Below are 23,429 nucleotides of genomic sequence, written 5' to 3' on the forward strand. Positions count from 1 at the left end.
ACAGAAGCTACTGTCTCATCCAAAGTTTCTTCATGGCATTTTTTACCTCTGAATTTCTCAATGTGTAGATCAAGGGGTTCAACATGGGTGTGACAATTGACTCAGATACAATCATTGCCTTGTCTATGGAGTAGGTTGACACAGGCCTCACATACAAGAAAATGCATGGCACAAAAAACAATACAACCACTGTAAAATGAGAGCCACAGGTAGATAAGGCTTTCTTTCTTCCTTCAGAGGTATGAGTTTTCAGAGAACACAGGATGGTTATGTAAGAGGCAATTAGAATAAGGAAGATGGCCACACACATCACTCCACTGTTGAAGATGACAATGAGACCCAGGGTATGGGTGTCCATGCAGGCCAGCATCAGTAACTGAAACAAATCACATAAAAAGTGATCTATGATATTGGGGCCACAGAAAGGTATCTGATACATGAAAAGAAGCTGAATGGTTGCATGTGCAAATCCTCCTACCCAAGCTCCTCCCAACAGCATACAACACATCCGAGGACTCATGATGGTCATGTAGTGCAGAGGTTTGCAGATGGCTACATAGCGATCATAGGCCATCACAATGAGGATGATAATCCCCACACCTCCAAAAAAATGTGCTGCGAAGAGCTGGGTCATGCATCCTTCAAAAGAAATGATAGTCTTCTCAGAAAGGGAGTCTACAATCAGCTTTGGGGCAATGACAGAAGAAAAGGTGACATCTACTAGGGACAAGAATGTGAGGAAAAAGTACATTGGTGATCTCAGACTCTGACTTGTGATCATGGTTACTACGATGAGCATATTTCCCAACACCATGACCACATACATGATGAGAAACACAGCAGCAAGCAGCTTCCGAAGCTCTGAGTTCTTTGTAAGACCCAAAAGAATGAACTCTATCACGTTGTGATTTCCCATTTATCTTGTTTTAGGTGAATTCCAACTGAAACTTGTAAATCCTAAAAAAACAAACAAAAATCCCATATGTTTGTAATTAGTTGTTGTTTGCAATTTTGTGTTTCTAGCCACCAAGGGAACATATTTGTTTTAATTCATTTATTCTTCCTCGAAGCTTTAGGTACCAAAAATTGTACAATATAAAGTATTATTTAAAAGTTACTTAGTTCATGTTTTCCCAGTGACTTTTCTCCAGTTTTAATAAACTCGATCCATTTCTCCATCTCCCACCATTTTGAATGTTATTATGATGTGATGTTCTGAGACCCATTTCTTTTCTAGCAAGATTACTGGATTTCTCTGAGACAGATAAAGGCATTGAGGACCCACAGCTAGGACACCTAGCCATAATAGCGAAACTAATGTAAGGCCAGTAGTGTAAGGCCCTAATGTAATGTCACCCAATGTAAAGCCTTAATGTAAGGGCAGTGTTTTATAGCTTGAAACGGAACACTTTCTATCAATAATGCTTCTCTAGGTCTTTTTTGACAGCTTACCATTTAGCATTCACAGCATTAAGGATTGGACATTGGCTATGTTAAGAGATTGTCATCACCTTCAGCAGCTTGAATACTTTACCCACTGAATTGTTTTACATGTTTGTAGTTGTATCGACATGCATGACATTATCTTTCATATCCTCTGAAAAAAAATTTATTTATTTTTGAAACAGTGTTTCACTAGGCATCTCTAGTTGGCCTGGAACTCACTATGTAGACCAGGTTGTCCTCAAAATCCTTCCTTTTTCTCCCGATCATTGAGATTAAAGATATGTACCACCACATAGGGCCTTCAAAGAGAAATTCTTAAAGGTTGTTACTTTCTCAAATTTCTCATACTTTCTAAGAAATTAGTATGAAAACAGTAGTTTTCAATATACTTCAATACATTTTATACATTCAAAGAAAATTACAAGTTGTGAGGCCTATGTAATGCTCATACTGGCCCATCTACAAATGTCCATCATCATTTCCCTAAGGACTTTTGAGATATGCCTAAGCATATTTAGAAATATGACTATTTATACATATTTAGAAATTTTAGACAAATGGAGAAATAAACAATACCATGAATTTCCAGTTTAGTTCTCAATGACAGCTCTAGCAGTACTTTGTGCTATTTCCTTCAGTGTGTGTCACTGAGGTAATACATTTTCATTTTATTTTTATTGTATGAGTTTGAGTGTTTTACCTGCAACAATATGTGTCCTCTACATATGTTTATTGACTTCAGAAGCCCAAAGAGGGAGTAAGAAGACGAGATGGGAGTCACAAAAGATTATGATTAACCATTTGAGCACTGAACCTGAACCTGGGTCTTCTGCAAGATCAGCAAATGTTCTTAACTGCTAAGCAGTCTCTCCAGCTCCAAAGTAGCACTTAACATGACTATTTTAATGAAGTTGAGGATAATTTCAATTCATGTTTTTTAATGTTTTCTTTGCTATATATTTCTATCCTAACTTTCCTTGAGGATTTATGAAGATAAGTGCTTCATAATCTTTTTAGCTGTGACCTCTTTCTTTAGAAGAGAGAAAACTCATAAGCTTCATGTCAACATTAATAACTTAAATAAATAAATGTAAAGGAAAAAAAAAGACTTAAGGCTCCACTCGAGTTTGTGGTGAAGAGAAATGAGGGACTATCCCCATGAGAGGAGCACCATGAGCAAAGGCCCCCAGGTGGGACAAAGGGACAGTTTGTAGCACAGATTAAAAAACAAGGATTTCTAGTCATTAACACCAGGATGTAAGTGTTATTTTCTTCAGTAGCTCTCAGATATATAATTTATTAGCACTGTTTTATTCTTTTAACTGTGCAATTTATTTAGAAATACTGAATTGCTGATTAATAACATAGATTTAAAAAATCTTAGTATTTGTTCAAATAGCAGTCACTATGACTATAAGAGAATTTGCGATTTTAATTATCGGTTATTTCAATAATACTGTAATAGCTTTGTTAATTAGTGTACATGTGCAGATGTACAAACACAGATTAATGAATTTGACTTCAGTAGTCTTGAAAGAAAATCTTAAAATAGAATTTTAAAATTAATTCTATGAATAATCACCTGTGAGTCAATTTTAACCTAGTCTGCTTCTAAAACTGTATTGCTATCACTAATACAGTAAAGAGCTGTTTTTTCTGTTTCCTTTTGTTCTTTATAGCCATTTAGTTTATAAATTATACCATTTTAATCTTCATTATCATTATATATTAAAAAACACCTTTCTGAAAACATTTCACGTAGTAAAGCCTGCATCTATTTTGTTTTCTGTAAGTAAGTTCATTAACAGACTCAGAAACCACCACATAGCGAGCATTCATTTCTAGTTGTGAGTTGATTGTACCATCTTCAGGGCAACAGAGTCAGTAATGTGCTATGCCCTAGCTTTTGAATTACAGGAAACATATCTATGGATGCTATTTCTTTCTCAGTTCTAACAGTGTGTGTGTGTGTGTGTGTGTGTGTGTGTGTGTGTGTGTGTGTAAGTGAGTTATTTTTTTCTCTAGATAAAATTTTAGAGCCTACACATTCTATGAGACACTGTGATCATTCAGGAGCACAGCTAAATTTCTATATCCCTGTAATAAATGTCTATATATAATAAATAATTGTATGTAATATAATTATTATATAATAAATATTCCATCAATTCCTTTTTGTTTCATGAAACTAAGGGATTTTTATTAGAAGCAAAAATAACTTCATTAGGGTTAAAGGGATCATGAAATTATAATGTATAAAACCAATGTAAAGGAAAATGAACATTGCCATCCAAAGCAGCTGCTCCATCACTGCAATCATCAAATGACTGAAGCTCAGCATTACTCAATCTACCATAGCAGCCTTCATCATCACAGGCACTGTAGTAATTCTCGCAAGTAGAAACTATTACATTTAGTAGCTGTGTTTTTTACAACATATGAATTTCACAAATGAAATAATCTCTAAATGAAAACACCTAGTCTTACATGGTATTGAGTAAGTATTAAAAATGTCAAAGATAATAACATATCCCATGTGTTCTGTTATTAAAAGGCAATAATGAGAAAAAGAAAAAGTGGCCCAGGAGGCCTAAAATTAGGAGAAAACTGGCACACATCTGTAATACCAGCACTGGGGTGAATGAGACAGATCCTCCTAATGCTAACCTGGCCTACATAATAAGACCTGGCTCAGAAAAAGTACACATAAAATAAAAATGAAAGAATATAAAATGAGAGGTGAAAAAACAGGAAGAAGCACAAACATGAACAAGGTAAGAGAGAAGGGAACACTATCTAGGAGAGGAGCTGTTGGAAGACAGAGACTGAGGAAGGAAAGAAAGATTAAAATGAAATAAAAAAAAAGTCCAAGTCACTGGTGCATTTCTTAGGGGCAGTCTTATCAGCATTTACTTCTCAGAATCTGGCTCATTTTTTAAAGTAGCCTAAATGGCACAAATACATCAACCCAAGAAACTTGATCAAATCCAGAGTGGAATGAAGGAATGAACAGAATTCTGTATGTAAACATCCCGTATTCTGTATATAGGAAAAGAATCACCTACAGATAAGTAGAGAGGAATAGAGGCCAAAGATGAACACAGGCACTTGTATGTTTCTTTTACAAATTATGGGACTTTTGTTAGTATAAACTATGTTTTTATTTGAAGTACATTGATTTAACAGCAATGGTACATTTTAGAATTGTAACAGAGTTTGAGGCTGGGAATAAATTTATCTGTACTTTCAAATTCCTGGCATGCTATTCTTTGAAATTTTGGAACAATAAATCAGCATGCCTAGTAATTTTTAGAAGTTTCAAATTTATGAAAGGTTTAAATATATTTCTAACAGTTTTTAGACCCTATTATTTGGGTAAATAAGATTCATCTTCAAAAAATAAAATACACTCATTGAGTAGTTCTACAGAGAACTACAGCTTACAGGAATATTCAAACATTGGAAAACAGTTTAAAATTTTGATCTCCCAGTAATGCAACCATACATTATGGAATAACATATAGGGACTGTCCAACATAGCTGTCCATGAACATGTGAGTGTATAACTAAAATATGGAACAAATATAAAATAGAACATTATTTCATTCTAAAGAAAGCTGAAATCACAAAATTTATAAGAAAAATGGGTGGACTTCAAATGTATATTATTAAGTGAGATCACCCAATCTCAGAAAGAAAATAACTGTATGCTATCTCATGAAATACTCATCCAAACAATAAATTGCTTATTAAGCATTCTTTCTGCAGGTGTTTTCAGAAAAGAATGAATAAAGGTTCTCAGATATGCCCCATTTAATGTGTGATTATTTCATTTTTCTTTCTGTTTTAAATTTCATTTTGTAATTTCAAACTTTCATTCACCTGAAATAAGCTTGTTCACAGTGTTCAAGAACCAGTGTAATGTTTACAGATTATTGTTATTAAGTGTATGGAAAAACTTTAAGATCTGAAGTCACTCAGTTAATGAATCCTGGTCAAGTTCATAGACCTAAATACTAGAACAAAATGTTTAAAATATTTCATGATTCTATGGGTCTAATAGTAAATAACCTACCTATGTCACTAGGGGATCTATATTCACTCTAATTAAGATCAATTGCTAAAGAATTATCCAAATGGAGACTTACCAGTTCATTTCATGTTCCTTTTCCATTTCCCATTGATTGTGTTGGTGGAATGGTTTTGTTTAGCTAGAGGAATGTCATAAATTTATATTCTCCTCCTGTGTCTGCCCAGGAAAGCAAGAGCACAATGTATTCACATGAGACCCAGACTTGCTGCATCCAGGTGGATCTCTTGAGCATTGCTACACCCTTATGAAGGTGCTAATTCAGAATGCAAAACTTTTCCATTCACCAACTCCAGTAAGAGTGTGTTCTCCAAGTTGTGGGGCTACAGGGTGTGGGATGTTGTTGAAAACTTCCCTGGGGCCAAAACAATATGCTTTTCCCCAGCAGAAGACTAAACCTTCATAATAATCATTTACTGCATTTTTTCCTTTTTTATGATTTGAGCCTCAAATACCTGATATCATCAAACTTACAGGAATTAGAATATATGAGCTTCTAGCAAACTGTGTCAAAGTTAATCTATAGATTCAATTTCTCAGCAAGAGACATTTGAGACCAGAAAATTCCTCCTAGAATCAGAAAAAAATTCACCTAGGTTCAAATTATGCTGAAATTATTTTCAATTTCTATAACATGCATATTGAAGTAATGGTTTACTGTGTTTAAATCATAAATTATTTTAAATTTGTGTGATTCTCTGTGTAACTAGCATGGCTCATTTCTAATACCCCCAGCTTTTTCCTTATCTTATTATTCCACAGTGCAACACACCCCACACATGATACCATGGCAAGATACAATGACCATAACAAAGCTTGTAAATAAGTTTGCTCTTTATTCATGGGGCTTTAGTTTTGAAATAGCCAAACTGCATGCATGTAGGAACATTGAGGGATAAATCCCAATATCTTTAGCAAATGGCTTCCAGACTGTCTTATATTGTTCACTATCCAATCCTGATGCTTATTGACTTCTCTACAGCCATTGAAAATATGCTTCCAGGCCATATTAAGACTGAGATGGAGGAGACCTATCTGCCTTCATGGGCTGTTGCTCCAGCATGAAGGAGAAAACACCTGGTGCCTTTTTGTGCCAGACATTAGAGCACTATTATGGTGAACAAAGGTTGTGGGGTATGGGAGAGAGAGTGAGACACAGAGGCAGATCTGAAGAGGTGAAGGTGATGAGGAGCGGGATGAGGTAGTTGACTTAGTTGCCACCCGTGGCCAAAGTGATGTCTGGGCCTAGGCTACTGCTAAAGCCCATGGCTGGGTCCATGGCTCTGCTTGCAGCTGTGGTCTCTGCTGATGTCTGTGGTTTCTATTACTACTGACGACTGACAGGATAGGGCTGCACAGAGTTGGTCCCACCCCTCACTGGCTGCAACACTAGACAGAACTGGCCTTGCCTCTCAACACCTGCAGCACTCAGGAGAGTAGGTCCTGTACCTCGTCTGATTAACACAATTGAGCTGACCCTGTTTGAGGCACTGAGGGTGTGAGAGTAGGAGAGCTCATCCTGCTTCCCTTCTCTGCCATGTTGTGGCGTGGGTAAGGAAAAGAGCCCCCCTCTCCCTCCAACTCCTCATTAACGTAACGATGGGAGAGCTGGTCCTTAGGTCATGACAGCTGGAGAGCTATCCCTGCTCCTGCCCTTCCCCCTCACTCCAGAGAGTGGCCCCTGCACCTTAGCTGGCAACACAGTTGAGCTGGTCCTGGTGGTGTAGGTGTGCGTACACCTGACCTGAGATCATGAAAGCAGGAGAAATGGCCCTACTCCCTGATCCTTGAAGTCTAGAGGAAACTAGCTAGCACAATAAAGGAGAGCTCACCCTGGAGGTGAGGATAGGGGACAGCTGGTGGGCTGATCAATCATGCAACCACCTAGGCCCAGAACAAGGACTGTGAGTTGGCCCACTCCAACTGCTATCCCATCTATGATCTGATGGAGTACATGAAGGGGCTGGTCCTACAGACCCAAAGCTGCAGTGTAGTGGGTAGCTGTTCTAGCTAGACCTGGAAGTACTATCCCTAGTGAGGCTTCTGCTAACTGTTGCCTCTATCTATGACTCGCCACTGGGGCAGTGCTAAGATGGAAACTGTTAAGATCTGGGATTCAGATGTGCTGGCTTTCTTGGTTCCTTGTGATCCTGGATGCTGGATAGTAAACTGAGCAGAGTTCTTCAGAGAACACTACTGGACTGCACCTCACCTCTCCTGGATCCTGTAACCAACCCCTTTACTGGCTGTAAGTTACCCCAGAAAGTAAACTTCCTTTTTTAACCACATGGAGTTTCCTTAATAAATCCCCACAATATCTGGTGCCCAACGTGGGGCATGAACCCACAACCCTGGGATTAAGAGTCCCATGCTCTACCGACTGAGCTAAGCTAGCCAGGCCCTGAAGATCTAGGGAGTCACAGGAGGACCTGCCTACTCTGCGTTGCTACTGCCTCCTGCAGCTCCTCCACACATGCATTTGGGACACTCCACTCCTGCCTGCAGCTGCCACCAGCCAAGGCCTTCAGCACAACCTGCTTTAGAGCTACACTAGTGACAGCTGCTGGCTGACAAGCACTACTACACCCAAAAAAACCATAGCAAGGACAGTAAGATGAGCAGGTCAGTGTTTTATTTCAGGTAAGAGTACTTTATAATTTTACACCTTGAAAATGACTAACAAATTTTGAGTAATTCTTATAGTATGGCCGAAAATATTACTTCACAAGAATTTAAAAACGTTTTTGCCTGTATGATGAACGACATTTTCCTGGAAATATACAACCTTCCTAAGATGCATCTGGCCTCTACTATTTTGGCATTTACTGTAATAATTCACACAGCATTCAAATACTGGTTTAATAATAATAACAAAGATGAGTCATTATTGAGACTGATACAGGGTTTAAAAGATAGCAATGAAGGCTTACATAAAAAAGATTCATTCTCTGGAATCTAATAACTAGGATTTACAAGATAGTATTAAAGATTTACAAAACAGGCTTCTTAGTTTGGAATCTGCTAACTTAAATCAAGGACTTCAGTCCATTAATAATAAATGTGTAACCAAATTTGATTTTATTGATAATATATGATTACTTAATGAATAGAACAATAACTCTCCAGGATGAAGTTGTTGCTACTCAGATACTTTATAAAGAAGAAAGATTATTATTAACTGATAAAATAAGGTCTATGGAATCATGTGTTTCAGAGGAACATAAAAAGTTGCATGATTTCATGAGAAATCTGAAATCCCTTGCAAGAGAGGAGGTTCACTCCCTAGAACAGACCCTAGATGCTCATTTGCAAGCCCTGGGAGAAGTTCTCAGTACAGATGACAAGGGACCTAATAAGCAGAAAGGCAATACTATACAGGCTGTAACATCTCCAGATGGCTCTTATACAATGGCTTATCCTGTCATCATCCATGAAAGGCCAGCAGATCATAGACACCATGAGCCATATGTGGAATATATATTACAATGGATTTCGATGACAGATTTTAAAAATATGAAGGAAGCGATAGTCGCATATGGAATATACTCAACGTATGTAAGACAGATGTGAAATTCGTGGTCTACCTCACATAGAATATTCCAGATGCCTGGAATCAGTTAATTTCAGCTGTTCTAGAATATAGCCAGCAGTTACAATGGAAAAGCTTGTTGAGAGAAAAGGCAAGAAATTTAGAGTAACAAGGTAAACTAGAAGTTTTGAGATCTCCCTAGATCAAATTCTTGGTGAAGGACGTTTCACTGATAGAAATGCACAAGTCACTTGTGATGAGCATACAATATCCCTATGCCATACAGAAGCTCTAAGTGCTTGGGAAAAAAATACAGAACTAGGAAAATCAACTGAGGTATACACAAAGATATTTCAGGGACCACAATAACTTTTCACTGATTTTTTACAAAGGCTGACCACAGCTATAACAAAAGCTGTGTCAGATAAAGAATTAAGACACATATTAACTGAGTCCTTGTTATTTGACAATGCTAATACAGAATGCAAAAGAGTACTTAAAGGTCATATCAGCTCCTTTGGAAGAATGGATTTAGTATACTAACAGTGTTGAGTCTTCTAACTATAGTGATGAGGCTTGGATAGGAGAGGCAATTCCCAAAGGTGGAAGAAGGCCCCATGGTACCAAATGTTTTAAATGCAGTACACTAGGTCATGTAAGTAAAAACTACATGGGGTGCTCCTAGAAGTAATACTCCTTCTAGATATAAACCAAACAGGAGATACCAACATTCTGGATTATGTAGAAGATTTGGCAAAGGCCAAAATTGTACCAATGAGTACAGATCCAGAATAGATATACAAGACAACCCTTTACCAGAGGAAAACACCTTAGGGGGCCTCTTGCAGGCCTGCAATTTGAACATGGTCCAAACCTTTCCAGCCACTGTGGAGGAAATTCCTCTCCAGGACAATTAAATAAACCAATGCCTAATGTAAAGAATGAACTGTACTGGATGATAGAACAGCTCTGATAGATGAATCAAAAATTCCAAAGAACACAATAAAATGAATATTTTGGCAGACTTCCATAAATGAACAAAGATCAGAGCTTAGAATTTGAATTAATGGTATCGTTCTGGAGGGCCTGGTAGACACAGGTGCTGATATGACTAAAATCACACCAAAGTCATAACACCCAAATGGGCCTCTTCAAGAGGTAGATGTCCAGTTTCTAGGGATTGGAACACTATCTCAAATAAAACAGAGTTTGAGATGGGACAGAGGGACAGAGAGGAAGGCTGAGGCCATATATAGCAAATGTAGTAGTAAATCTTTGGTGCCAAGATCTGTTACAACAGTGGAATACCAAGATTAAAATTCCTACACTCTCAGAAAAGGAATAGAGAGCAATGCATATTTCTAGGAATAATATCATAACATGCTATAAAAAACAGTCACCAAACATTCAGGCTGTACATAAACAGAGCACAACTGCTGTTGAACTCTCAAAAGTACCAACAGCCTTACCTTTAAAATGGCTAACTAGCTGGGTGGTGGTGGCAGTGGCACACACCTTTAATCCCAGCACTCAGGAGGCAGACGAAGGTGAATCTTTTTGAGTTCGAGGCCAGCCTGGTCTATAGAGCGAGATCCAGGAAAGGTGCAAAGCTACACAGAGAAACCCTGTCTCCAAAAAAACAAAAAACAAACAATAAAATAAAATAAAATGGCTAACTAATAAACCTGTCTGAGTTGGACAATGGCCTTTGACAAAAGATAAGCTACAAGCTTTAGAACAGCTGGTTCAAGAGCAGTTAAATGCTCAACACATTGAAGAATCTATCAGCCCTTGGAATTCTCCTGTATTTGTTATTTTAAAAAGTGTCTGGTAATTGGAGAATGCTGACAAATTGGAGAGCTATTAATAAAGTAATTCAGCCTATGGGCTCCCTACAGACTGGGATGCCCCTGCTCGCTCTGATACCCAAAGAATGGCCTATAATAGTTATTGACCTAAAAAACTGTTTCTTTACCGTACCCTTACAATAAAATGATAGAAAAAAATGGCCTTCACAGTACCTAATTATAACAATTCCCAGCCAGTCAAGAGATATCAATGGAAGGTCCTCCCACAGGGAATGTTAAACAGCCCTAGTCTGTGCCAATATTTTGTGCAAAAACCATTGGAGATAATTTTTGTGAAGTTTCCACAATCCAAAATTTATCATTATATGGATGATATTTTATTAGCAGATCCAAAGGTAGGCACATTAGAAAGCATGTTTGAAGAAGTAAAAAAAAAAATGTTTTGCCTCACTGGGGACTAAAAATTGCTATTGAAAAAATACAAAGAGGAGATTTTATTAATTACTTAGGATATAAGATAGTGCTACAAAAAATCAGACCCCAAAAGGTACAACTAAGGAGAGATCGATTGAAGACTCTTAATGATTTTCAAAAATTGTTAGGAAGCATTTCCAACTTACTAGGTATCATGGGAATACCCAAAGATGGACTACAAAATTTGGCTAATACTCTAAAAGGGGACAGAGAATTAAATAGTCCAAGAAAATTATCAGCCAAAGCTGAGAAGGAATTAGCACTAGTAGAAAAGAAAATTGGAGAAGCACATGTGGATCATGTGAATCCAGAACTTAAATGCATTCTGGTCATACTCCCCTCCAGACATGCCCCCACAGGTATTTTGATGAAGAGGGAAGATATCACATGGGAATGGATATTTCAACCACATAAGCCAAGTAAGAAGTTAAAGACTTATATAGAAAAGATCCCTGATTTGATTCAAAAAGGAAAATTAAGACTTAACCAGTTGACAGAAATGGACCCAGCAGAAATTGTACAACCTTTAACTAATGAGGAAATTTCCTCACTATGGAAAGATAATGAATACTTGCAGAGAACCTGCAGTATTTTTTTTTGGGAGAAATTAACAACCATTATCCCAAAAGCAAGAGAATAGAATTCATAAAGATGACTGAATGGCTGGGCGGTGGTGGTGCACGCCTTTAATCCCAGCACTCAGGAGGCAGAGCCAGGTGGATCTCTGTGAGTTCGAGGCCAGCCTGGGCTAAGAAGTGAGTTCCAGGAGAGGCACAAAGCTACACAGAGAAACCCTGTCTCGAAAAACCAAAAAAAAAAAAAAAAAAAAAGATGACTGAATGGGTCATTCCTCACATTGTATAACAAAAGCCAATTTCTGGAGTCCTCACATTATATACTGATGCAAATAAATCAGGGAAAGTAGGATACAAATCAGGAGACTTAAGTAAAGTGGTTCAAAGTCCACACAACTACGTACAAAAGGGAGAACTCTATGCCATTCTTATGGTACTGATGGACTTCACAGAACCCCTCAATATAGTCACTGACTCTCAATAATCAGAGAGAGTTGTTTTACATATTAAAACTGCTGAATTTATTTCTGATAATACATAATTAACTTTATTATTCATATCATATCCCATACGGGTCTACCAGGACCTCTAGCACAAGGCAATAATGAGATTGATCAGTTACTAATAGGTAACATGCTAGAAGCCTGAGAGTTTCATAAGAAACACCATGTAAACAGCAAAGGATTGAAGAAGGATTTCTCCATCACTTGGCAACAAGCCAGGGATATTGTAAAAAAGTGTCCTACTTGTTGCTTCTATAACCAAATTCCATTACCTGTAGGGAGCAATCCAAAAGGTATTCAAAAAAATGAAATTTGGTAGATGGATGTGTTTCATTTTGCAGAATTTGGAATATTAAAGTGTGTACACCATACCATTGATACCTGCTCAGGATTTCAGTGGGCAACTCCTATGAGTTCTGAAAGGGCTAATTGTGTGATTACACACCTATTAAGAATTTATGGCCATCATGGGAATACTTGTACAAATTAGACAGACAATACCCCAGCATATGTCTCCAATGAAATGAGACAGTTTTTTGCTTATTGCAGTATAAAGCATGTTACAAGTATACCGCACAATCCCACAGGCCAAGTAGTCATAGAAAGATCCAATTGAACTTTAAAGGTTATGCTAAATAAAAAGCAACAGGTAACAATGACTCCTGTAAATAGATTGCATAATGCTTTAATAACTTTGAATTTTCTCAGTGCTGTTGAGAAAGGAACAACAGCTGCAGAGAGACATTGGATGACAGACAAAACTTCTGAGCTAAATCAACCAGTTTATTTCAAAGATGTGTTGACCTCAGAATGGAAACCAGGATACATTGGGGAAGGGATTTTGCTTTTGTTTCTGCAGGAGAAGAAATTCTATGGATGCCAACAAAATTAATAAAAATTTGATTTGAAGAGGAGAAACCCCTTGATGAGGAGAAGTAAACACTCATCAGTCTCAGTTGGACTGAACTATCTGAGCTTTATTACAGAACCCAACAGAGATATTGTTGCCCACTGAAAAGCAGGAAGCAGTTCTAAGAAAGTGATGCCCCTTTTTCACAAAGGTTTCATGTTTATTAGGGTCATGGATAATGGTTATAGGGTTGGGGGTGAAAGAAAACATTGGACTCAGTATTCCCCTTAAGAAAGAAAAAAAGAGGAATGGAAAGTTATAGGATATTAAGGTAGATTATTGTGTATACTAGTAAACTAATTTAGTAAAATATCAGCCTTAGATAAATTGCACTGTTATGGATTCTAGCATATTAATACATATGTAAACTGTTTTTATATTCTTATTCCAGATAATTTGTATATTGATATAAATACAGAACCATATTTGTTGTAATGTACATACATTTCTACTCTTATTTGAAATGCTTTGTATATTGATACAAATATAAAATTATATTTGTCATACTGTATGTATGTTCTACCTCTGTTTAGGATATTGGTGTATTGATATCTATTTAGGATTATTGTCAAATTGCATATTGCACTATGCATTTCTACCTCTGCTTTAGCTACTTTGTGTATTGTCATAATTTTGAAGTCATTGTCCTTTTACTGTACATTTGCTTACAGACTATTTAGTTTGTTTACGTGAAGCCTTAGTCCTTAGGTTATCTAGGTAGATAATACTTAAAGATTTATAGTCACCTATGCTTGTTATCTCTATAGTTATGTTAGTTAAAAAACCCTTCAGAGATTTACAGAATATGGCATTTCAGATGTTTTAAGAACATTGATTTTTTTTCTTTTTTTATGAATATGACACATATCTGCTCCTGGCAGCACCAATCTACTTCAGAGAAGATATGGGCATTGAAGAACCTCCATATGGAGTTAATTTTCATTGTGGCAAAAGTTAGGCGGTGGTGGCGCACGCCTTTAATCCCAGCACTCAGGAGGCAGAGGCAGGCGGATCTCTGTGAGTTTGAGGCCAGCCTGGGCTACCAAGTGAGTCCCAGGAAAGGCGCAAAGCTACACAGAGAAACCCTGTCTCGAAAAACAAAACAAAACAAAACAAAAAAAAAAAAGTTAGCCACTGGGCAAGAAAGTGCCCTCGCATCAACTGCTGACAGTATGCTGTCCAAAAGCAACAAGCAATACACAAAACAAAGGACTACCAATTCTTGCCAAGACAAATGTGGTTGCAGCTTTGGCAACAGGTGTCCTCTAAGGCCAGGACAATATGACACCATCACTGAAGTGACTTTGCAATCTAGAAATGGTACAGTGCCCCTTTCTTCAAAGGCAGCTGGACAGTGGACTGATGGCTCCTGGTATGCAGTGGAATAGTAGCTGAAACAGTCATTCTTGGAGGAGTAACTAGGCTGACAGAGTCTAGCCTCTCAATGGTAGACTGGTATTTAATAAAGGAGATGAAGCCACCCACAAGTCAAGAAGAATGGGAAGCTGAACTCCAAAAATATCGGCTATTTCCAGAATTTAAAAGCCTGATTCATGACAAGACACTGGCGGCATTCAAATTTATCTGGTACATGGAACACTCACACCAAATGTGAGGTCAAGCTGTAGGCCTTGCATACATCTTGTTTCACAAATGATTTTGTCAGATACGCTAAGCCTGTGGGCTGAAGATGATGCCCCAGTGTTGCAGAGAAACCTCAGGTGACTATCCAGTAAGCTGGCTATTTCTGTCATGACTCATATTTTTTGGAAGTTGCTTGCATGTACTTTTAGTACGTAATATTATTTCCTTCTTGGGTCTCTGAGGGAGTTTAAGATTAGATAGTTGTAGTTACAGTTTTCCTTGTTAAGAAATTTCAGAAAAGGAATTCACTAAGAGGTATAAAGTGTATAAAATTGAAAGACATCATAAGATAGTTTTCTGTTAATAATATAAGTTAGGATAGAAAGTGAATTAGGTACATTTTGGACTCACCAAAATAGGATAGATAATGGAATATTTTCTCTGAATTTGTCAAATGCAAATGGACTAGACATTGTTGATGTATTTATTGCTTGTATGTATTATACATAGTTATTATACTTATTGTATATAATTTTTCTTATACTAGTTATAACTTTTTTATTTTTATTTAGATAAAAAAGGGGAAACATGGTGAGGCATTGTGTCCCCCAATATACTGTGTCTCCCAAAGAAATTTACCTGAGGATTAGAGGAAAAAGCCAGCCACTATATAGAAGTCAGGCAATGGTAGCACACGCCTTTAATCCTATCACTTGGCAGGTAGGGATCTGTCTGGATCTCTGTGAGTTCAAGGCCACACTGGGAACAGAGCAGGCATGGTGGCACACACCTTAAATTCCAACACTAGTTAACCATGGAGGTCTGGAGGTCTGTAGAGACAGACACATAGGAAGCAACAGAGTTGGGCAAGAGGAGGAAGTAATGTAGCTGGACAGAGAGAGCAAATCAAATGGCAGAACAACAAGACATAGAGGTGTGGGTAGACAGAAAATATCTCATCTTTGGAAGGAAGCTGTAGTGTTGGTGAGGTGAGGTTAGTTGTGGCTTTTTTCACCCCTATATCTGGCTCCATGTTTTTTTTTATTTAATAAGACTATTTAAAAACTGTCTACATGACTCACTGTGTCACATTACAGCTTCCAGTACATTTTTTTCTTTTTCTTTTCTTTTTTCTCTCTTAAAGTTTATATTATTATATTGGGGGGGGAGGTTGCAAGGGCAGAGGGTGGATATGAAGGGATGGGAAGATGAATGGAATCAAGATGCATGATGTAAAAGTCACAAAGAATAAATAAAAAATACTTGCAAATAAAAATATATCGCCCCCCCCCCTCGAAAATAAGAAAATATGTTTTCAATTAGTGTTCATGGAAACCTTTGTTAGACTGGCATTTACTACAGTTTCTCATCCATGAAAAGTACCTTATAGTTACAAGAATAGCTAGACATTGGTCTTCTACTCCTAGGATGATGGATTCTGAAATCTGAGGACAGATCAGTTATCAATATTGACAGGTAGCATCCAAAGGAGAATTATTACAAAGGAAATGTTTCTTAATATCTACTTCTATTTTATGAAGATTTCAGAGTTTCTTTCATGAATTGGTGTTACTTTCTATAGTCCATAAGTCTTTAAAATGTAAATATTGCATGATATTTATATATGGGGTCAAATTTGGTGAAATTACACAAAGAGACAAATTATGGTAGTTTCTTAAGTTTTCTGAAGTTAATCTCAGAACAACCCAAATCACACTAACTACAGCTTGTAACCAAAGTTCTATCCAATGAGAAATCAGAATTTCATTATGGTATGGGTTCCATCTCATTGAGTGGGCCTCAAATCCAATCAAAAGTGATTGGTTGTTCCCATAACATTGTAACACTATTACACCAGTATAGCTTGCAGACAGGTTCTGTTTTAGGTGGCAGGGTTTATAATTCAATGATATTAATGATTACTTTTTTCCTCCAGGATGATGCAAAGTACCTTCCATCACCATGAACAATGGTCAGGAGAGGCAAAACTTCTAGTTGGGGATCAGATATATTTTTCTGTGTTCAATAATACAAGCAAGCTGTGTCTCAGCAAAAGAGTCTCACCATCAGGCTATGGAAAACAACCAATATCCTTCAGGGAGTGTCCATGGAGTAGCAAGAAACCTGAGACTGGATAGGTCATGGGCCTATGGGGAAACCTACTATTATTATTTTGCTAAAAACATAAGCAAGAAAATGAATCCTAATAACATATTGCTACACCTGTCCATCAGAGCTTGGCTCAACACTAGTCAGAGAAGCTACTTTTTGCAAGAGATGGGAATAACAAAGACCCACAGCTGGACAAGATGCAGAGTAAGCGACATTGGAACACTCAGCCCTAAATAAGATACCTTTGTCAAAGCCCCACCTCAAGGCTCTGGGATCTATGTGAAAGAGGAGGTGGAAAGATTATAAGGGGTGAAAGTGAGAGATGACTCCAAATAAAGAGTTTCTTTCAGTTACAACAGGATTTATACGTATGGGAACCCAAGAAAACTATGCAGTAAACATATGACCTCTACAGACTCAGGACAAACAGGGTCCTAGAAATGAGAAAGGGAAGCAGACATGGGGTCCCAACTCTAAATAAGAAACTATTTGTAATGGATATCTGCTAGGAAGGGGAGCATCAGTTTTCTTCAATGGAGTGTCACTGGGTATATCAAGGAAACTTCAGGTTGGATCCTATGTGTAGGAGTTGTTAGTCCACACAGGGCATTTTTTGTGTATGTGCTTTTTTTAGGTTTGTTTTTGGTTTGGTTTTGTTATTTCCTATCTTATTGATTTCATTCTTTGTAATTTATCTGTTTTGATTTTTCCTTTTTTTTTTCTCCTTTTGGGTGTGAGAAGCATAAAGTTGGGAGGGTGGGTGGTATATGGGAGGTATGTGGAAGCGGAAAGAGTGTGGTTGAAATACATGGCATGAAAAGGATGTTTAAACATAGATTAAAAAGTGAATAATGAGGATGAGAATAAAAGTCTCACTTTAATATATATATATATATATATATATATATATATATATATATATATTCTATCCAAGGATCTAACAAAAATGCTACTGGAAACTTTAAATAAATAGAAGTTTCATTATGGATCTATGACTGAATGAGCACTGTCTATACCCTATCCAATGTTCATGTACACATGGACCCATACACAAAGTGTCACAGTGCTAATTCCAAATATCACACAATAATGGGTTGGACCCACCATAAACAACTGATGTCACCAGTTGTGTCCCTGCATTATATGAAGTCTTGTCAGTGCCACACAGCAAGAATAGATACCTTGACAATTGTTGGTTCTTCAGTATCCTGACTATGGTTAGAAACTGTAGGTCAGTTTCTCTTATAGCAAGTCCTGCTAGGAAGCAATCTGCAAAATAACCCCCTCTCCCAAAAAAAACATTGTGGATACTAGGAGTAGTACTTTGAGAATCTTTTAGGCATATGAATAGAAATCTTAGTTTTATATGTGCAAAGGACTGCCTTTTTCAGGTGATTAGTTGTTACTCAGAATAATTTTCCAGCCAAATCTGCCCTCTTCCTCTCCTTCTCCTTCTTCTTTTGTCTTGGTTTCCCTTCTTTGCTTCCTGGGATACTCCTTTCTTTTCTTTCTTCTTTCCCTGTTTCCTAACTTTATCCACTAACTTCTCTTCCTTTCTCTTTTATTCCCTTTCCTTTTCTTTCCACTCCTTTACTGCACACAGTAGTGCACAAGGCCTAGATTTCTGCTCCTGTCTACAACATTCTATTAGTCAAGGCATGTTAGGATAAGTACCTAAAGTCCAAATAGGAAAGGAATATAAGCCTACAGAAAGAATGGGATAGATTAAAGGAGACTGATGATTCTGCCTTTAATGGAAAAAAAACATATCCTAAATGTTAATTATGTACATACAATTAGTTCAAGTAGCCTATATACAACACTATGGCTAGCATGGCAGATCCTTGTGGATGAACAGGATTCATTCACAAAACAAATAGAATGTCTTCATAGATTGTGTTTTTTCACATTTGCTTTTTCTTTCAGACTTCCCTTTACAATTCAGGTTTAGAAACCTACATTAGTGTCCTTTGTATACCAAGTAACAAAGGTTCTTGACTGTAATGTATATCTTTTTTAATTATGAAAATTTCTTCAGATTCTGGGAATATGTCTATGGTGATATTTTATTTGTACTAAAATGCGATTTTATTCATATGTTAATAAATAAAGTTGCCTGAGGGTGAGAGTTAATAGCAAGCCATAACAGAAGTCTGGCAGTGGTAGCACACGCCCTTAATCTCTATCACATGACAGACACATCTCTGTGTGTTCAAGGATACCACCAGCATGGAGACACACACCTTTAATCTCATTATCAACCATAGAAGACCTGGAGGTCTGTATAGATGGGCAGTGACAAGGAGGTCATGTGGTTGAGTTTACAACCAATGAGAAGACAGAATAAAAAGTCTATATAAAGACAGATACACAAAATGTAGCGCACTTGCTGAGGAGGACAGCAGCGGCAGTGAAGGGTAAGGTTTTTAGTGCTTAGCTATTACTCTGACTTCTTGGGTTTTCATCTCTGCATTGGCTCTGTGTTTCTTATTTAATAAGACAGTTACATCTACATATGTCCTTTCACCAATTTTATTTTTATTATGTTATTTGTATAAAAATTCAGAATTCTAAAAATTACATTGTATTTTGATACCTTAAATATATTTCAACCAATATAATTTTGTTAATGGAAATAATGGTAAGAGAATTTAATAAAAGATTCTATCAGGAAGAAGAGAATGTGTATAAATTGTCAGATCTTACTTGTTCAAATGTATTTAATGACTCCAGCCCGGGAAGCAGGTATGTTCATCTCTTCCTCAGCTCTTCCAAATCTAATCCCCTAGTCTCATTCCCAACTCTGTAGCAGACCACCTGCTGCAATCTCCCTTCCCCACTTCCAGCAGTAGATACCCAACAGAAAATGATGGTTGGCAGTGACTTTGGCAGTTCCTCATCTCATAATATCATGGCAGGGCTTCCTCCCACTAATTTTATCTTATTTTTATCATTTAAAATTTATTCATATATATATATATATATATATATATATATAATTTTGCTCTTTTTTACTTTATATGCCTTTTCTGTGTATATAATGACTTCTAGCATAGCACTTCATGAGATTCCTGAGAGTGCAAACGATTGGGTCTTTGTGTCTATATCTGTTTCTTGTATCTCTTCTTGACCTGTTTTTCCTTTAATTTGTTTTGTCCTATTCTGGTATGTTAGTATAGCTGAAGTTTTCTCCAGTCCTGCCTGGCCCAAGGTCAGGACAAATCTCTCTCACCCATCAGTCCTGCAGCTGCTCAGACCCAACCAAGTAAACACACAGAGACTTATATTACTTATAAACTATATGGCCTTGGCAGGCTTTTTGCTATCTAGTTCTTCTATCTTAAATTAACCCATTTCTATTAGTCTATACTTTGCCATGTGGCTCGTGGCTTACTGGTACCTTATATCTCGCTTGTCATGGTGGCGGCTAGCAGCGTCTCTCTGCCTCAGCCTTCCACCTCCCAGAATTCTCCTCTCTCCTGTACTTCCTGACTGGCTACTGAATCAGTGTTTTATTTATTAACCAATCAGAGCAACACATTTAACATACAGAACATCCCACAACATGTTAGTTTTTGTTTTATCTTATTATGTTAGAATTTATTTTATTATTGTTCCATATAAGCCTGTTTATTTTCTAATGAAAGATCACAATGGGATGGATCTAGGTTGGAGGGGAAGAAGGGAGGTAATGGGAGGAGTAGAGGGAGGGGAATCTATAATCAGAAAAAAAATCTATTTTCAATAAAAGGATAATCTGATTTAGATTAGATGCAGAAATAGTAAATACAAGGAAATAGAATAAAAGGAAAGCTAAAAATGGCAATCAAAGTGAAATCCAGAAGAGAGAAAAACAGAAAGGAAGTGGACAATGTCATGGGGAGTGATGTAAAAGAGCAGGGATTACAACCAAGGAAGAAAATAGAAACAACTACAAATGTTCCCAGTGATAAGAATATTAAGCAAAAACAGTTATGAATGAAGACATAAAAATAAAATGATTACAGTACTTTTTTAATTAGAACAAAAATATATTAAAATTTAATAGAAAGGAGGGATGTGTTTTGAAGACATGTCATAAGGCCCTAGATCTGAGCCCTTGCAGAGCAAAAAAGACAAGGTGGAACACCCTTATAAACTTATTAAACAAGAGTTGGAGGCAGTAGGGTCAAACCAAGATCATGCATAACAAGTCTGACATTAGTGTGGGATATATCAGACTCTTGTGTCAAAGTAATTAATACACCAATTAATCAGTTAATTATAGAAAAGAAAAAGAAGGAAGAAATTTACATTAAAAGGGGAATGAAAGGATAAAACTTGTCTTATAATGAAAAAAATGCACAAAAAAATTAGTATCTTAGTGGAAATAAAAATTACAATCACATATTTTAATATACAATAAAGCCAAAATATTTAAATAGTTTAATGTAAAAATATGAAGAGCTAGTAAAGTGAATAAATGGTTATTAAAAAGAAGAGAAATAAATGGCCTCAAAATACTGGAGGAAGTGGTCAATACTCAGCCGTACAAGAAATGAAAATTTTAAATTCTTGAAGATTCCACCTCAAGCAAGTGATAATGGTTGTTGACAGGAACATGTAGAGTACAAGTATGAGCCCATGGACAGTCAGGTACGGATGGCGAAGAAAGAAATAAGCCAAGGCTCCCTACTCTTCAGTGCTGAATACAAGGTACTGATAGTTTCAGGTCAAGGGAAAATCATTGCGTTGATCACTTGACCTAGGCTCCAACAGATAACCCTATCCAATGAACAAATACACAGATGGCCCTGGTTAAATTGCATAAGCCACACAATATAAGCAAAAGTAATTGTCTTTGTTAGGATTTTTATTACTGTGAGGAGACACCATGACCACAGCAACTCTTACAAAGAAAACATTTCATTGAGATGGCGGCTTACAGTTTCAGAGGTTCAGTCCATTGTTATCATGAAAGGGATCATGGTGGTTTATAAACAGATGTGGTACTGACTACTTCTTCATCAGAAGACAGCAGGAAGTCAATTGATGGTCACACTGAGTGTTTTAGAACATTAACTGTTACAGACTGAGAAATGATCAAGTTCTTAATTGTTTTGCCTATGACAAATTAAAAAAAAAATCTTTAACAATGATAACTATCTGGAAGCTAGGAGTGAGTGAACTGCTTTCAATAATAAACTGTAAATATGAACAGAGTACCAGGGTGTGCGTGAGAAATATTTGGCTCAGAGTACTAGAGCTGTGGCTGGAATAATTATTACTCTATTTACCTTTATTTGAAAGCACATGGATCATGGCTTTTGTTTCATATTTAATAAATAATTTGATCCTCTGATGATGCATTTACTGTTTTGTTTTCAGTTTTTTTGTTGTTGTTTTGTTTTTGCTTTTGCGTCTTAAGTTTCAGGTTGGCCTTGTTTCAGTGCAACCCCATGCCTCTGGGGAAACCCTGATCACTGTAACAGTGGATTGAATTTACTGCTGAAATGGTTAGATATTCAGTCAGTGGAGACAAGGCCTCAAAGGGATACATGTTGAATGATGCAAGCATGCTCATCTTGAAAATACGTACCATTTGAAAAGTGCTCCCTAAGTTCTTTTACCCTTACCCTTACTTTACAGGTAATATATTAATGATTGTTATTTTAAAATGTGATTTGGAGACTGTTTACAAACTAAACTCAAAATATTACCAAATGGTAGGCATGGACATATGAATGATTTTGTGAAAGCATGCTGGCTGCCTTTCCAGGAGTTTTTCTTATACAGAGGACAATTAATCTGCTTCCCATGCCACAGAACCGTTTCCTACTTAACTCCATGAACACATCAAACATCTGTGTTTAATTTTCTTTGAACACATTGGAAACTACATTTTTGTCAAGACAGGTTCCCATGAATGGCTGGCTTGTCTAATTCTCTTCTGAGTCCTTGTTCTTTAGAGGAATCCACATGAAACCATCTTTCTGGACCTGAATCTTTGGTTATCTTGGTGTGGGATTAGACATTTTACTCGCAAAATGCTTGTGTTTTATTTATTGTGATCAATAAATAAATGGCTTTTCAAGGTCATGGAAATGGCAACAAACTGAAATTTTAGGTAGTCATAAAAGTAAAAATGAGTAGTAAATTTGATCTGATTAATCAGAGATATTATTTATAGTTGTCTTTTAAATTAATTCATCCTTGTTTTTTTTGTGGGCACAATTGTGGCCTCAGGATGGAGAGCCCTAAACTACCAGCTGATTTTAGTTTAATTTTCATTAATGTAATTAGAATCAAAATTTAATATGTAAAAAGAATATGATGGCAAGGTTTCAATGGTGAATTGAGAGACCAAGGTAAGTTTCAGTTACTGATTTTGGAACATAACATGTGTAAGACTGAAGTGG

The 23,429-nt window shown here is 36.8% G+C and overlaps 1 protein-coding gene across 1 annotated transcript; it reads right to left on the reverse strand.

Moving 5' to 3' along the window:
* Positions 1-7: 7 nt before the first annotated feature.
* On the reverse strand, positions 8-916 carry LOC131907796 (olfactory receptor 4C6-like). Its single transcript, XM_059258889.1, has one exon. The coding sequence runs from the start codon at positions 914-916 to the stop codon at positions 8-10; it is 909 nt and encodes a 302-aa protein (XP_059114872.1).
* Between the last annotated feature and the right edge of the window lie 22,513 nt (positions 917-23,429).

This window comes from Peromyscus eremicus, chromosome 4 (genome assembly GCF_949786415.1).
Source record: "Peromyscus eremicus chromosome 4, PerEre_H2_v1, whole genome shotgun sequence".
NCBI classification, from domain to species: domain Eukaryota; kingdom Metazoa; phylum Chordata; class Mammalia; order Rodentia; family Cricetidae; genus Peromyscus; species Peromyscus eremicus.